This window comes from Cyprinus carpio, chromosome A9, assembly GCF_018340385.1.
Source record: "Cyprinus carpio isolate SPL01 chromosome A9, ASM1834038v1, whole genome shotgun sequence".
In the NCBI taxonomy this organism is placed as follows: Eukaryota; Metazoa; Chordata; class Actinopteri; order Cypriniformes; family Cyprinidae; genus Cyprinus; species Cyprinus carpio.
Window position 1 is genome coordinate 17,766,099 of NC_056580.1, and position 17,454 is coordinate 17,783,552.

Below are 17,454 nucleotides of genomic sequence, written 5' to 3' on the forward strand. Positions count from 1 at the left end.
CAACAAACGTGAGTACCTGACATCATTTTTTTTTGGGGGGGGGGGGGGGGCAAACCACTCCATTCATATTGCTCCAGTCCAGTCAAAGCAGTATCACTCTTTAATTACTAATTTATTTTGGGATATTGTGAAAGCCATTGTAAGTCATTTTATGTTTTTTTGCTTTGTAAACAATATGTAAGGAATATGTATGTTTTCATCATATACAGAAAATAATAGAACAATGTAAGCCTACTTACAGAAAAGTTTGAGATTATTTATTTTTCATTACAGTTTTTACCATTTCCAAACTTGTAACATAATTGTTAATAGTGTAGGCTCATGTTTTATTAATTACATTTTATAGTAAATGAGTTCATAAATTTAAATGAATTTAAATTTCATTATTCAATATTTTAAAGATGTACTATGGGGCGGAGAGGGCACAAAAGTATGTTGAGAAAATTTCCATATTATAAATGTCACTAAAGACCTTTATCTACATGCACAGGCAGGTTAGATAACAACTGACATGTTATTTATATTAAAAGGATTTCATTAGGCATATTTATTCTGATCTGATCTACTAGAAACAAATGAAAATTTTGTTCCAATTAGATTTGCACATTGGCAGTCTCTTTGAACAACACCTGTACGACAAGAGCAAAGCCACCATCAAGTGGCTTGATCCAGGGATTTTCCTTATTTTGTCCGATTGTCAAAAGGAAGGCTTGGGTGCATGAGGACAAAACGCAAACCCTCCGAACATGCAGCCATGCAGACACACAGAAACACATACAGAAGCTATTAACCCTCCTCCAGCTCATCAACTTTGCTTTTGCAATCTTCCCTCAGAACCATTAGAATACCCTGAAGAAATGACTTTCCAATTAAAGAGGATCTAGGAGAAGACAGCCTTTTTATCTCTGACTCCAGGAGTTCTTTATTCCAATCATTTAAATTGGAATTGATTTTTCAATTTAGCCACTGACTGCTCTGGACATGCAGCAGAGGGGGCCAAATAGAGCTGTGTTCTGAAATATTTGTCCCTCATAAAGTCATGGTGGCCCCGAACACATTAATGTGTTTTGCACGCCACTGCCACAGACAACAGATTTTAGCTCAGCATGCTGATGGAGAGAAAGCCCATCAAGAGTGGCCACCTCCCTCACGCTGCAGAGCACTGAACTGGTGCCTGAGGGTTTTTTTTTTTTTTTTTTTTTTCTAGCAGAGTATTATTAGGTTTATTTTTCTTGTAAGGCCAAGGCAGCTGTTACATTGTGCACATGTAAATAATCTGACTCATTTAATAAGTAGTGATCAGGAGTGTAATATGTTGATCAGAGGTATTGAAACCTTGAGGGCGGTGGGGCAGGCCAGTCCCCCACTGTCTGTTCACTGTCTGGTAATAAAATATGTAGTTTACTTCTGTTGGCTCACATTAAAGGTGCATTTGGGAATGTTTTAATTCTCTATAGAAAGATCTTTTCGCCATGTTTAGTTTACTTCTGAAAGCTGAATAAATAAGCTTTCCATTGATGTATGGTTTCTTAGGATAGGACCATATTTGGCCAATATACAACTATTTGAAAATCTGGAATCTGAGGGTGCAAAAACATCTAAATACTGAGAAAATCACTTTTGAAGTTGTCCAAATGAATTCTTAGCAATGCATATTACTAATCAAAAATGTAATTTTGATATATTTACTGTAGGGAGATTTACAAAATATCTTCATGGAACATGATCTTTACTTAACATCCTATTGATTTGATAAAAGAAAAATTGATAATTTTGACCCATGCAATGTTTTTTTTTTTTTTTTTTTTTTTTTTTGGCTATTGCTAAAAATATACCACAGCGACTTAAGACTGGTTTTGTGGTCCAGGGTCACATATCTCAAGCAAAATGACTAACCCCTGCTTTTTGACAAATCATTTAGAACTACTGAGTAAACATTATATCAATTTATTAATATTCATGAGCCAGGCTGATATTGTTTATAATGTGGACCTGATAATATTTCTAACAGGTAAAAGCATCTTTTTGCCCTTGCACTAGGAAAAAAAGTTAAAAAATTAAAAAAATAATAATATTTTTTCACTGTGTTGTCTGAATACAAGTTGACCACTAATGACAGTCATAATTAACTTTTTAAATTTTTATAAAATAAATGAATGAATAAACTCATGTATAATGATTTTATACATGTTATTCTAATCATATTCCTATGTTAAATATTTCACATTCATATTTTGCCATTTCAGGTGATGAGCCCTACTACAGATTTCATCTCCAGTTTAACTAGTTCACAGTAAAAGAAAAAGGATTTTTTTTTTTCTTTTTTTTTAAGCATCTAACATGATTTTATACATTTTATTTAAAGTATCCTTATGTTAAATTGTTTACATTTGTCTCTTGGGTGATGAACTTGATCTCAGGCTTCATTTGTTCACAGTAAGATAAAAGAAGAACAACTGAGAGAACATAAGACACATGAGAATCTGGCTGTAGAAGGAGATGCATAATATCTGAACAATGCCATAGACCCTGAAATTGCTTAAGTGTAGCATTCATGTTAGGGGCATTTTTAGCCTTTTACTGGAGCCCACCAGCAAAAAAAAAAAAAAATAGAAATGGTCTTTGTCTGCAGTAGAGAGTTGTTCACACGTTGCACACGCAATAAAAATCTGCTCTGTTGTTGACAAAAGAAGGACATTTGCAAGTTTTGTTTCCTACAATGGATTGTTGGCAAATATCCACCATATCCAACCTCTTTTTTTTTGTTCTTTTTCTGTTTTATAAAATATCCCGTTACTACTGTGGTGTGAGAAACCACTGCAAATGATCCAGAGTGATCATTAATTCATTAGGAATGATCTGTCCTGATAAATCAAACCGAATAAAAAAAAAAATTCAAACCTTTTTGCAAACCTGTTTGACCAATCAAAAGAGTATAATTAATTTGCAAATCTGGCATCACTAGTTCTAATTCTAAACATGTGACTTTCTCTGAAAATATATTCAGAGATATATTGATCTCTGAAATATATTCTCTGAAACTGATCTCTGAAATATATTCAGAAAAAAAACATTCTGAAGTTGGTATGCGGTATATCTTCATTGATGTATAAGTGTTTATCAAAAATATTTTACTGGAGCATAATGGTATTTTCCCAGGATCTAGCGACACCCGTTTCATGTATTTATGTAGAATCTGTTTCTAGCACATGTTCTTTAGAATAAACCAAATGCACAAATGTAAAATATGAGAGAGAATATACAGCACTGGAATATTTGTACTTGAATAGCTTAAGCTTGTAGCTTAAAAAAAAATAAAAAATAAAAAAAAAAAACACCGGCCAAACTTGTGTGTTTTACAGGCTTGACTACTGTGTAGTCCAGCCTCTAACAAGCCCTGCCATCAGCTCTGTAAATTTCCCCAGCTTCAGCCTGGGCGGAAACAGTTGTCTTCTTCAATTACAATTGGAATCAGATGTGCTTGTGTTTTCCAGCCAGGCCTGTGAAGTCCTCAACAGCTCTGGCAGCTGCCTTTTAATGAGCATTTATTGTTTCGCTGGCCATGGATACCACTTTTATAGGGTCAGGTTCAAGGCAGAATGATTTTCTTCGCACTGCTTTACAGAAGTGTTTAGAGAGGTTTTTGTGGACTGATGGTTCACTCTCGGCTTCCTGACAGCTGTGTTGGCTTGTTTGGCTCTCTCCCCTATTTCTTTTTCTTTTTCTCTTCCCTGAGTTGTTTAATATAGTTGTGTCACAGGAATACGGAGGAGAAGATTAATGGATGCAAAGGATTGGTGGCAGTTGCGGGGAGATGCAGGACAGAGCAGGCCAGCAGCCATCTGTTCTCTCTACCTTTATGGCTCTCTTAATGGAGGACAGGAGACAAAAGCATCTCAGCCACCAGGCAGGCGGTGAGCATTTCTGTAGCGCCACTGTAAACTAATTGTCAGTTTTTTTAACGATGCACAAGCCTGCCGCATACACAAACACATATACACACAGAGTTTCTCCCAAATGTCTTTTTACCTTTCAATCAAGCATGGTTGGGAACAGTCCAAGACAGTTGCAGCACGTTTGGAACAACGCTATGAGAGAAAAGTGATTAAAAGATCCTCTTGAGGCAAAACAGATCATTCACGGAGACAGGATGGCGCGTAATCAAATTAAGATGAAAATATAGAGATGGCCCTTTGGTCTTTTGAAATGAAACAGAGATGTTCTCAGAACTTCATCAAGTGTTGGCCCATGCTCAAACGCAAATGTGGACTGGCACTGCTTTCTTCTGAACATCATAATCAGCACAAGACTTCAGTAGACCTTATGTGGCCTTCAAGTAGAGTCAGAAATATCGTAATTATGAGCTATGTGGACATTAACAACCAAGTGTTGTCATATTTACCAGTGAGGAACTCATAATTGTTTATGATACTCGCATTATGACATGTTTCCATGGAAGACTGTGAAAAGCAGCTCTGCAGCAAATTTTTTGACCTCATATGGTCAATATCAAGTTAATTACTCACGCTTTTTACTAAATAAATGAAAAATTTAATTCATTTTATAGATGCCATGCATAAAAATCAATTAGGTTATGTAAAAGTGATGCAAATGTTATAATTTATTTGTTTTTCTTATTTGATAGTGATTTAATAATCCAAACATTATCATATGTGACTATGTCATCATATTGACTTTTTATCAAATATTCTGTCTAAAATTAATTAGAAATTTTACAATTTTTACACATTTAGCCCTATTTTACATGCTTTTCTGTTGTGTAAATTATTTTAATGTGTTCCATGCCAGTCTGTTATTGTTGTATTATTTATTTCAGGTAATACTGCCCTTGGAGCCACATAAAAACAGAATGAGCTGTGGTTGGTCACTTTGAATATCAGTTAGACAGTCTATTTTTGTCCAGATTAAGCTGTAGTGAAGTCAAGACTTTATGTTATTAGTTGAAAGTCTGGTTTGTGAGACTAAATTGACCTAAAAGACTTAATTCTGATATTTGAGGAAAATAAGAGACCTCTTGGTTTCACATGGGCTTATTCTCATCGCACAAACCCGTCTTATGTTAAACAACAACCTTGCTTTTCTCTGGCAGTGTCGACATCTGTAAAGCAAAATGAAGTTTCCTCTCTGAGTATCAATCTTGTAATTGAGCTCTCGTAGTCTACGTGACGCGCACACACAAGAACCCCTTCCCGCTGTCAGATCCCTACACGCGGATGCCCTGCGCTGTCACACTGAAGTGGTCTCCTTTTCTCTCTCTCACAATCATTCTTGTGTCTGCGGCTCCCTGGGCCCTGCAGTGGGAGTCCGCCTGCGCACTTAACGCATCAGGTTTCAATTATTTTGAATACCAAAAACCTCCCCATAATGAGGCATGACACAGACATGTAGTCGAATTTTAAATAGGATTTAATTGTTTTCTCGGTTGTAACTTCAGTCGGATAACAGAGACAGAGGGGGATGGATTGAGAGAGGAAGAAAGAGGGAACGGATAGCGAGAAGTGGGTGGGAGAAAGATGAATTCAACAAGCGAGGGAGACAGACAGAAAAGGTCTCTGATCTGTTTCTTAACACAAATCTCTCATTTGTAAGCTCTAGCTAGGGCCATGTTTGGAATTACAACTTTCATGTCTCTTATCCCTGTTGTAATTCCGCCTCGTGTGTTCCGCTGGTGAGATACGGAGGATCATGGGGAAGTATAAGTGAGACTGAATTAAATATTTAACCGATCCGACTTGAGGCCTGTCTCCTCTACAGCGCTACAATTAAACTAGGGTGCCGTGCTTGCGCGTGCGACACTCGATCCCCGCTGAACGCTGTCAGGAACATGCTACTTTACAGACTTAAAATAAATCTCGCCCTAATCTATTGAAAAACCTGACAAGTGGAGCCCAAGGTTTCAAGGCACTTAGCTGAGTAGTGTAGAAAAAGGACTGTACATTATTTATGCCCTCTAATGGTGCTGCTATTCTCTGTGTGTGAATCAGCAACGGGCTCGTCCACTAAAATAGCCACCGCTGTAATCAAAGCCATATGTTTTCCTCACCTCTCCTCCTCTAACTGATGGGTCAGTGGACTTGTCTTTGCATTGAGCGCATTCTTTCTGGGAGATCACACCTTATGATATAGATTAAAGAGCACAAGGTCTTTCTCCCCACCTCTGACCAGATAAGATCCTAATGCATAAGCCAGCAAGGGTTAATACAGGCACCGCTTGGAACCACATGATTTCTGTGGCTGTAGAGATAATGAAGGGCACCATCCAATCGTTTTTTAAACACCATTATCCACCTCAGTTTATTAGGCCAATATGCCACTTTTGGCATGGTTTTGGATAAGATTTTTCTCTGCTTGGGGATGCCTGGAATTTCAAGACCAGATTCTTGAAAGTTTTACCACATGGCACAAAACAGAGATGACCCTACATAAGTGCTTATGAGACTAACCTGCAATGGCAAATCTTTATTTTTGTCGACTATGCGTGAAAGGAATTATGGGTGTTTTGAATATTAGGGGTGCAACTGGACTAACAATGGGTTTATGATCATTTATTTTTATTATTATTATTGAATACTGATTGACCGAATTTAGGAAAATGGTAAAAGAAAAATATAAAATTATATTAAAAATGGCTCTAAGACACCTCAAAGTCAGTATTGTGTCCACCTTATAGAATACAATTTTGAGTAGGCTAACATTTAAATAGATACTTATGAAGATGATTTTTTTCTTCTTGAAATTAAAGCATTACTGTATATAAAGGTTGAATAATCAAGTGAAAATGTATTTCCTATATGAATGCTGTTTAACTTTTGGTTAACGATTCAGCCATATATATGTTTCATTTGTTTTTATTTAATTTATTTATTTATTGGACCTAATTGTTTAATCAAAATGTTGTAACTGGATCTCCTAGTGAAATGACTTCTCACTGGTGACATTTGATGTCCAATCACTGTGTTCCTGTAAGCCCCGCCCCTTTCTTACAGTCAACTGCAAGCTTGCATTAAGATCCGCCTCCAAGTCCCAGCCCTACATTTTTTTTTTTTGTTTTTGATAATGCATTTCATTCGGATGTACATCACAATATGGCAGGAAAGATCTTTTGCCACTTCCATTATATCGCAGACTTTTAAGTATTTCGATTTTGTTTTGTAGTCACATGAATTGCATTTCAGTCTTAAAGCCGCACAGTATAATTCTTCTATTACTATGAACTTCTGTGCAAGCAAATCTAAGATGTCTAATGAAATGGTGTCTATTTTTAAAACTTTAAGAGCTCTGTGGTAATATTTTTTTGTGTCTGTGGATTCTGTCTGAGATATTTAGTAGTACATATCTAGAGTTCAAACAAATGTCCTAAGCAAGACATGCTCACTGTAAAGCTGTTCACATTAATCACATTCCCCTTAAATGGTCTGAGGAAGCCAGTCAGACACTAGCCGTTCTAGTCATGTTTTTTATATGATTTGTGAATTTGGCTCTGGTATAAGTGCTCACGAACACTAGAATCCCATTATAATTCCCATATCACAATATAAAACTGCAACAGCTGAGGCATAAATAAACAACAACACCATACCAACTCCATTGAAGTCACCGGAGACGCCGCAGAGCAATATCACACCAAAACAGATACCGCGGGCCCACTCTGATCATCACTTGATAGTGTGCTGACAAGCAAACTCTATTAAGCTGTCTTCAAATATGCAAAATGATATGATTTTACAATGATTACATATTCACTTCCCAGCTGGCTGCCTCCGTGCAACTCCATTTGTCATTGACTATTGTGTCCAATTATATGATTAGCTCCAAACACTCCGCCACTTGGAGAGCTCTCGTGTGTTCCAGTGCACTGACTGATTCACAAACAAAGTCATTACAACATGTATTCACACATATCAAATAACAACCAGATGGCCATTGTGCGCCGGCTGATTTGTTTGTAACATGAGCTGCAGAAAAAAGGTAGTTTTTGCTGGGCTTTGTTTAAGCACCGACTGTTTTATTCCCAGAGAGAGACATCTGGCTGCCGAGGCGGCTAAATCAACTCAAATGAAAGACAATCTTGTTTCCATTAATTTTTTCCGGTGGCAAAAGCACTTGTTATGAAGATTCGAAATTACTGAAAAAGCTTCCAGATAATTCATCATATGGGCCGGACAGAAGACTGCAGTTGCTCAGAGAGTGTCTGTCTCCATTAACTTGCTGTGATGTGTATCAGGTGGGATGACAGATGTGTGTGTGTGTGTGTGTGTGCATTAACATTTGCAATGGACAACTTACAATAGCATTATACAGTGGTTCAGGCAAATTTATCTGTCCATAAGGAACTGAAGCATCATTTTGCTGAATGTATGTATACAGTGGGGCCAAAAAGTGTTTGGACATTTAAGTCACATTAAAAAAGTCCTAAAAATAATTTTGCATTTGTTGCAAAATATCGAACCAGATGGTATCTGCAAAGAATTTATGTTAGTTTCCTCAGAATTAACTTCAGTTTTTCAAGTTTTTAACAGGTCTCAAGGTCATTTTTTTTGTATAATGTTAGTTCCCCTCAAGTTCCCAGCTGGTGTATTCATATTTAAGACCGTTTGAAACAGAAGCTGCTACTGAATTTACTTCAGTATTGTGACATATTACCAAGTGAAATGGAATAATGAAAGGGAATAAACAGAGTGGGGCTAGATTTTTAAACACTTCCTCGCCATCAAGTTGACTTGTTAGACCGCTCAAGAAGCAATGTTTTAAAAGCACCACAGTGTTTACACTCTTCAGGAAGAGTAACTGCTTGTTTCAGAATAGCAAACTTGGATTGAAGACAGTTTTGAAGAAATATATCAATTTTTAATTAAGCTTAATCATTTAAAGTGCAGGGTATACATTAGGTATTTGATGCATCACAGATTCATGGATTATTATTTTTTTTACACAACATAATTTTTTAAGTTTAAAATTATTTTAAATGGTCTTATAACCAGTCACCACTAGTCAAAATGTCACAATTTGTCCTTTTTTTTTTTTTTTTTTTTTTTTTGCTTCAGTTTTTCATATAAATGGTCCTGCAGTGTGGCATAAATTTAAAAATTGCAAATATTACATACAGTCTCTCAGTAATTATTAGTTCACAATAGCTGCAAAACATGAAAAGTAATTATAACAGAATGAGAAAAGAGACACTTAGATATAGCCACAAGATGTGTCAGCTTCCCAAAGAAGAAATCAGTCCATCTGTCAGCAGTCACATATTTTATGGAAAGTTAAAAAACCCAAGATAAATTTTTCACTGAAAACAATGTACAACTATGAGCAGATATAATGCCTCTTTCAAGTAGTTTGCTAACATTACATGACACCACCTGATGGTGATATTGGGACAAAACACTGTATGAGTATAATAAATGTGCCCTGGTCAGTAGCGCCATCTGTTGGCTTCTTGTATACTCGAGTATACAGTCGTGCTGTACCAAAATACTGTTTCAGTTTAGTTTTAATTGTTTAATTTTAATTGTATTAAACAAAATGGTGCAGAATATTTTTAATTAATATATATATATATATATATACTTAAAAAAATGTTGCTAAATTTAAGTTGAAACAACCCAGCAATGTTTGGAATGTATATATAAAAAACATATGTATTCTATCATTCAGTACTTCTATTTGTTTTCATTGTCATTAAATATCAAAAATATTAGAGATAAAGTTATTAGAGGTAATTATGTAATTTAATTACCTTTTCACTTTCTGGGACATTTAATGTGCATTACATGCCACATTGAAAGGCAGTATGCTGGGAAATTGAAATCCCAGCCCAGTTTTAGTTCAAATTTAAGTTTGTCTAAATAAAAAGAAAGTTCATTAAATTAAAACCAGTTAAACAATTCAGATTACTTAAAATATGTCGGTTTCATGAACTCAAAAGAAAAAGTACATTTGTTAAAAGCAGTTTGTTTAATTTAAGTTTGCCCTGTTCATACCAATTCATTATTTTGAAAGTTAGGGTTTACAGTGCATCCCCACACTGGCCTAATTTTTATATGTATACGAGAAAACTAAACCTTTTATTAATCCTACATTATATGTGGCTCTAACTATAGCATGCCAATTTACAATTTGAATCTTTCTCAGTTTTAAAAAACTCTAAATTTTTACTTTACTTGCAGCATGAAACACAACAACTGAAAAACAAACAGTTTGTCTTACTTATGATTTGCAGCATAAGTAATTGTGCAGTGTGTGGCAAAACTGATAAAAGTTTAACTTTATGCAAATGAGCAGTGATGCAATGCAGCAGCTACCAATGAAGACGCTGGAGCACATGTGATCCATCTCCTAAGTTGACTGCGTACTTACTGCGAGCAGTTTCACTAATTAGTATGATCATTATTTTTTTTCTGCAATTACTATCTTATTCTGTTACTTAATTACAAAAATTTATATGTTTGTATTTAGTTTAAATTGCTCCCGTCAGCTGTGTTATTCCTCAGATCATGGCACTGGTCAGGTTGCTGAGCGAGCGAATGCTGTTGGTGTGAAGACTCTTCCTCCGAACGCTCCTCAGGTAGTTTCTGTACAAGATCACGCTGATCACACGGTCCTGAAACTGTTTTGACACAATGTAGAAGAGTATGATGTCCAACACTGTGCTCGCATTCATCAGGAAGGTGGTGAAGGCCCCCCAGGTGTTGTAACCCCTCTCACTGCTGGCCAGCAGCATGGAAACAAAACAGATGTGGAAAGGCACAAAGCACACCAGCACCTGAACGATCAGTGTGATGATGATCCGGATGGACTTCTGCTTGACTTTGGGCTTCAGTTTGGATGTGCGTCCATGGATAAGGTTGTCCACGATAACAATATAACAGCCCACCATGATGCACACCGGCACCAAGAAGAAGAAGACAATACGTGCAAAGTGGACAGGATTGTCTCGGCGCAAGTAGATGATGTCGTGCATCTTGATGCACGTGGTATGGTTTGTCTTCCGGTCAGGGTCTTCTTCCAGGAGAACAAGCGGAGCTGTGCTGCCCAGGGTCATGATCCAGACTCCCGCACAGGACAGCAAGGCTTTACGGACGCTTTTTAGTTCTCGGGTGTGTCGCGGCTGCACTATGGCCACATAGCGATCTGTGCTAATGAGTGCGAAGAGCCACAAGGCCAGGCAGGGATAGAGCACCGTCAGTGCGGCGTTAATCCTGCAGAACATGTCTCCAAAGGGCCAGTAGTCTTGACTGTAGTAGACCATTCGAAAAGGCAGCAGTAAGATAAATATCAAGTCCACTAAAGCGACATTGATCATGTAAACAGTGATGGAGTTCCGTCTTTTAGTGGTCAAGGCAAAGACCCAGAGGGCGGTCAGGTTGACCACTGTGCCTATGATGAAGATAATGCTGTAAAACACTAGGCTAGCAGTCCGGTACTCTTGGGGGACGTGACCCTCCTTGATGACGGGCGATGTGTTATGATCCATGATGGTTTGCCTGATTTGACCATAAAAAAAGAGAAACCAATTTAAAACAGTAGTTTTTCAATTAAAACTATGGAAGCCTGTTTCATAGTTTTGAAAAAGGTAATAGACCTTAGTCAGAGTAGCACTATATTTAATTTTTGACAGGAATGAAAATGAGGATGTAATAGAAATACAGCTTGTTCACTGGATTGTGCCGATTGTTCATCCTTTCAAAGTAGACAAAGTAGTAGTTTTGAAATTTGAAAGTTCTGGGAACTTTATACATTGTGCGCATTGTAAAGACTGTACAGACTGTAAAGACTGACAGCTCATTTTCATCCATGTTAAAATTCAATATGGCCTTTACCCCTGCGTAACGTTGATTGAAACTTTACATATCTTACAGCTGCAACTTTATTACTAATAACTCTAGTACTTTTTGTAGTTTCTTGCAAGTGTGATGCAATGGGTTTTATTTATTTATTTATTTTTACTTACACTACCAATTTTACATTTTAGTAAAAAAAAAATAAGACACCAAAAAGGTTTTAAAAAATAAAAGTGAAAGACAACCCTTCTCAAATATGAGTGTTAAGGTACAAAAACAAGAAGAAGAAGAAGAAGAAAAAACTAACAAAATGTTGAATATGAGTCAGTATACCAACACATCATAAAAAAGAATAATGCTACTTTCACTACAGTTCTTTATTTATTGTTTTGACTTGTCTTTGTCTGTGCAGAATTAATTTATATTCATCAACAGTCATCCTGTACCTTAAAAAAATCACTCTACAGAAGTTTTTGAATATATACTGTTAATGAATGGTCTACTTACTATAGAAACCACATTTGACCTACAGTACAACATTGTCTTCTGATAAGGTTGGCTATTCGTAACAACTATGGGTTTTCAACGGCCAAATTTTGTTCTACAAGATTACAAAGTAAAAAATGTAAAGGTACCAACCTCAGAGATTGTTGGCATCGTATCTGTTGTGAGGACTGTACGTTTGATGACTATAATGTGCCCTTGCTGCCGAGCTTCGATCTAACAGAGGAAGTCATGAAGCTTTTGTCTTTATTTAGATTTTCTCTTTTGGTTTCTGTTAAGACCCTTCACTTCCTGTAATGCATGTACTGGTGGAGAATATCTCAAAGGGCAAACTCTATGTCATAACGCAGTTTGAGAGCAGTGGAAAAGTAAAAAATGTGACAAGTTTGGGTGCTGGTTATTGATTGGGAAAATAGGGTTTGTCACACAGCATTAGCTCTCTTGGGAACAGCATACAGCAGGTGGCAACAGAAGGCATCTGGTGTTGAAGAGTTTTAATTAAACACAGGATGCTGAGGCTGGTAGTGTATAAACAGGAAATGAAATCTTTGTAATGTGGGTTTGAGATGGCAGCTTATCTTAAAATCAGAGGGCAAAAAGAAAAAGCTATCCTGACCAAGCATGTTTAGACACAACAATCTGAGGTCACGTAACTGAAAACTAAGATTAACTTTTGATTGTTGTCTATGCCACATTTCTCTCTTTCTCTCTCTCTCTCTCTCTCTCGCTCTCTCTCTCCCCCTCCCCCCCTCTCTCTCTCTATATATATGCGCGCACACACACACACAAATACATAAAGTATGCATGTATGTATGTATATATAAATTCCGTCACCATGTCATTCCCATCCAAACCTGTATTACTTTCTGTCCTCTGAGGAACACAAAATATCATATTTTGTCATGATATCTTTGGAATATGATTAAATTACGATTTTTGGGTGAACTATCCCTTTAATTAATGCTGTTGTTGTTCTGTGACTTACCTGTGGTAAAAAAAAAAAAAAAAACCCGCACGAGTGGAGTGTTCCAGCAGCCACAATTCAGCCGCAAGTAAGAAGGTACTTTAAAAACATCAACACTAAAACACTGTAATATATGTAGTACATTCATATTCTCCATCATTGTGTTCCATTGTGAACTGTTTCCTCTAATAGACTCTGCATCGACTGATTTACTCACCCTCTTAAATTTCCTCTCTTCAACAGTCACCCACATCAGGAAGTCACTGTAGTTTTAAATTACCCATATGTGGATTACTGACACACAAACATCATTCTCTTAACAGAGCTATAGTAGAAACCTGGGGATTTTTGTTTTTGGTGGAGATTCTTGTAAAAGTATAGAGAAATGAACTGTAAAAAGAGGAACATCTGCTTGGTCTTTGAGTGCATGTAGTCATTTTTTTTTTCAGTTCCTCCATATTAGAAAAAGGGGAAGGAAGGGTAGTCCTATAAACAACCATAATTTAAATAATATACAAAATAATTTATATTGCAAATATTTTCATATTTTTTTATTAAGTTATGAAGCACTCTTTCCATTATAAGTATACTTGTATCACTTAGAACTTGGGCAATACAAATGAATCAATAAAGTCTTGGCAATGCAAATTAGACTCCCAGCATGCCTCATAAGCCAGTCATTTTTCCTCCAAATCATTAATAAATGAGTCATTGTTTATATATATATATATATATATATATATATATATATATATATATATAAACTCGATTCGAAGAAAGTTGGGACACTGTACAAATTGTGAGTAAAAAGGGAATGGAATAATTTACAAATCTCATAAACGTATATTTTATTCATAATATAATATAGATAACATATCAAATGTTGAAATTGAGACATTTTGAAATGAGAGCTACACATGAGAGCTACACATTCCAAAAAAGTTGGGACAGGTAGCAATAAGAGGCCGGAAAAGTTAAATGTACAGATAAGGAACAGCTGGCGGACCATTTTGCAACTTATTAGGTCAATTGGCAACATGATTGGGTATAAAAAGAGCCTCTCAGAAAGGCAGTGTCTCTCAGAAGTCAAGATGGGCAGAGGATGACCAATTCCCCCAATGCTGTGGCGAAAAATAGTGGAGCAATATCAGAAAGGAGTTTCTCAGAGAAAAATTGCAAAGAGTTTGAAGTTATCATCATCTACAGTGCATAATATCATCCAAAGATTCAGAGAATCTGGAAAAATCTCTGTGCGTAAGGGTCAAGGCCGGAAAACCATACTGGATGCACGTGATCTTTGGGCCCTTAGACAGCACTGCATCACATACAGGAATGCTACTGTAATGGAAATCACAACATGGGTTCAGGAATACTTCCAGAAAACATTGTCGGTTAACACACTCCACCGTGCCATTCGCCGTTGCCGGCTAAAACTCTACAGGTCAAAAAAGAAGCCATATCTAAACATGATCCAGGTGTTTTCTCTGGGCCAAGGCTAATTTAAAATGGACTGTGGCAAAGTGGAAAACTGTTCTGTGGTCAGACGAATCAAAATTTGAAATTCTTTTTGGAAAACTGGGACGCCATGTCATCTGGACTAAAGAGGACAAGGACAACCCAAGTTGTTATCAGCGCTCAGTTCAGAAGCCTGCATCTCTTATGGTATGTGGTTGCATGAGTGCGTGTGGCATGGGCAGCGTACACATCTGGAAAGGCACAATCAATGCTGAAAGGCATATCCAAGTTCTAGAACAATATATGCTCCCATCCAGATGTCATCTCTTTCAGGGAAGACCTTGCATTTTCCAGCATGACAATGCCAGACCACATACTGCATCAATTACAACATCATGGCTTCGTAGAAGAAGGATCCGTGTACTGAAATGGCCAGCCTGCAGTCCAGATCTTTCACCCATAGAAAATATTTGGCGCATCATAAAGAGGAAGATGCAACAAAGAAGACCTAAGACAGTTGAGCAACTAGAAGCCTGTATTAGACAAGAATGGGACAACATTCCTATTCCTAAACTTGAGCAACTTGTCTCCTCAGTCCCCAGACGTTTGCAGACTGTTATAAAAAGAAGAGGGGATGCCACACAGTGGTAAACATGGCCTTGTCCCAACTTTTTTGACATGTGTTGATGCCATGAAATTTAAAATCAACTTATTTTTCCCTTAAAATGATACATTTTCTCAGTTTAAACATTTGATATGTCATCTATGTTGTATTCTGAATAAAATATTGAAATTTGAAACTCCCACATCATTGCATTCTGTTTTTATTCACAATTTGTACAGTGTCCCAACTTTTTTGTAATCGGGTTTGTGTATACATATACATATATATATATATATATATGTATATATATATATATATATATATACACACACACACACATATATATAAATGACTTCATTACCAATGCCATACATAGTATTATAGATTCTAAGAGAAGTGAATATTATAGTTCTAGACAAGGGACACCAGAATAATGACTTAATCTCATTGTTTTTGTAGACTTATATGGAAATAAGATAGAGGCGATAGTGACAGACTTGAGACTGAGTCCAAAACTGAGACACTGTGATACATATGAACATATGAAGTTATTTTTTCAATGGGTTTGTACATTCCTGTAATCGTCTCGGTTACGTATGGTAACCCTCTGTCCCTGAAGGAGGGAATGGAGACGTCACGTCAGAAGACCGACGAAACTGGGATCTCGCCAGAGAGACCAATCTATTTTGAGTGTAACTAAATGAGCCAATTCACATTGGCATGCGATCATTGCATCCAGCTGTCACTGATCACAGCGTGAGTATAAGAGGCAGCAGGTGCACCGCATTCATTCATGCTTTTGCTGAGGAGCCAAGCAGCTCAGCGGTGGTACATCAACTGTGGCGACGGGATGTGACGTCTCCGTTCCGTCCTTCAGGGAATGAGGGTTACTTACATAACCAAGATGTTCCCTTTCAGTTGGTCACTCTCGACGTCACGTCGGTGATGACCAACAAATTGGGATCCCTACCAACATGCCACAGGTGCTGCCCCCTCCAGTGCCCTGTGTAGGCCTCCTAAACCTTCCTATAAGGTGGACGATAGGACTGGGCTCTACACAGAGAAGGCCGACTACAGTTGTTCCTCGCAACCCAACAGTAGGACTTGGATAACACTGGGAAAGCATGCCCTTCCATTTGGAAGAGGACACACTGCAGAGTCACCTCCTCCCAGAGGGGGTTTAGTGACATTTACTCACGTGGAGTAACCCCGAGGGGCCCTACTGCACATGGAAATCTCTGAGATGGTTCATGGCTGCATCACTTAGAGATGGCAGAACGTGGTCTCCCAGGTGAAACACGGCCTTAGTAGGTGTACTGTGGAAATACACATATGGGATCCCAACTGGGATACTCATATGGGCAATAGCCTCATACAAGTTTTCAGGAATTCATTGGTTGAAAGGCCTGGTGCCGGACGCTCCGCAACGTCTGGCCACCGGAGTGCTGGAGGACTTGACAGGGTCTGCCTGGTTAGGGGACTTTCTGGAGATCTAGGCATCTAGGATGGTGCAAGCCAACTCTGAACAGGGCCTCTCAATGCCACTACCCGTTTGAGGTGAGAAGACAGTAGGAAACCGGTTCAACACGCAGGCTATAGAACATAGCGAACGTGTTAGGAGTCGCCCAGCCTGCAGCTCTACAAATGTCTGCTAGCGAGGCACTGCGAGCCAGCACCCAGGACAATGCGACACCCCTAGTGGACTGAGCGTACAGGGAACACCTTGTGCTTCGTAGGCCAAGGTGATGGCATCCACTATCCAGTGGGCCATCCTCTGCTTGGAGACAGCCTTCCCTTTCTGCTGTCCCCCATAACAGACAGAGAGCTGTTCTGAGGTCCTAGAGCTCTGAGTTCTATCCACGTACTGTCGCAGTGCACGTACTGGACAGAGCAAAGCGAGGGCTGGGTCTGCCTCCTCCAGGGGCAGAACTTGCAGGTTCACCACCTGGTCCCTGTAGAGAGTGATAGAAACCTTGGGCACATACCCGGGCCGGGGTCTCAGTGTTGCACTGGAATCAGCTGGCCCAAACTGAACTGGCCCTCCTCAGAAACCTGACGACCAGAACGTGCTTCCCCTCTATGGGGTCGTGATGGGCCAAAATAGCAGCAATGTAAACCTTAAGGGT

The 17,454-nt window shown here is 38.1% G+C and overlaps 1 protein-coding gene across 2 annotated transcripts; it reads right to left on the reverse strand.

Annotated features, from left to right (window-relative positions):
• Window positions 1-9,604: 9,604 nt before the first annotated feature.
• Window positions 9,605-13,637, reverse strand: LOC109100092 (N-arachidonyl glycine receptor-like). Of its 2 annotated transcripts, none has more exons than XM_042763856.1 (2): window positions 13,487-13,637; window positions 9,605-11,504 (listed from the first exon to the last, which is right to left on the reverse strand). In XM_042763856.1, exon 2 carries the CDS (start codon window positions 11,492-11,494, stop codon window positions 10,508-10,510), a length of 987 nt encoding a protein of 328 aa, XP_042619790.1. In that variant the 5' UTR covers window positions 11,495-11,504; window positions 13,487-13,637; the 3' UTR covers window positions 9,605-10,507. The 2 variants fall into 2 exon arrangements, with proteins under 2 accessions (XP_042619790.1, XP_042619789.1); XM_042763855.1 differs by lacking the exon at window positions 13,487-13,637 and adding an exon at window positions 12,441-12,576.
• Window positions 13,638-17,454: the final 3,817 nt, after the last annotated feature.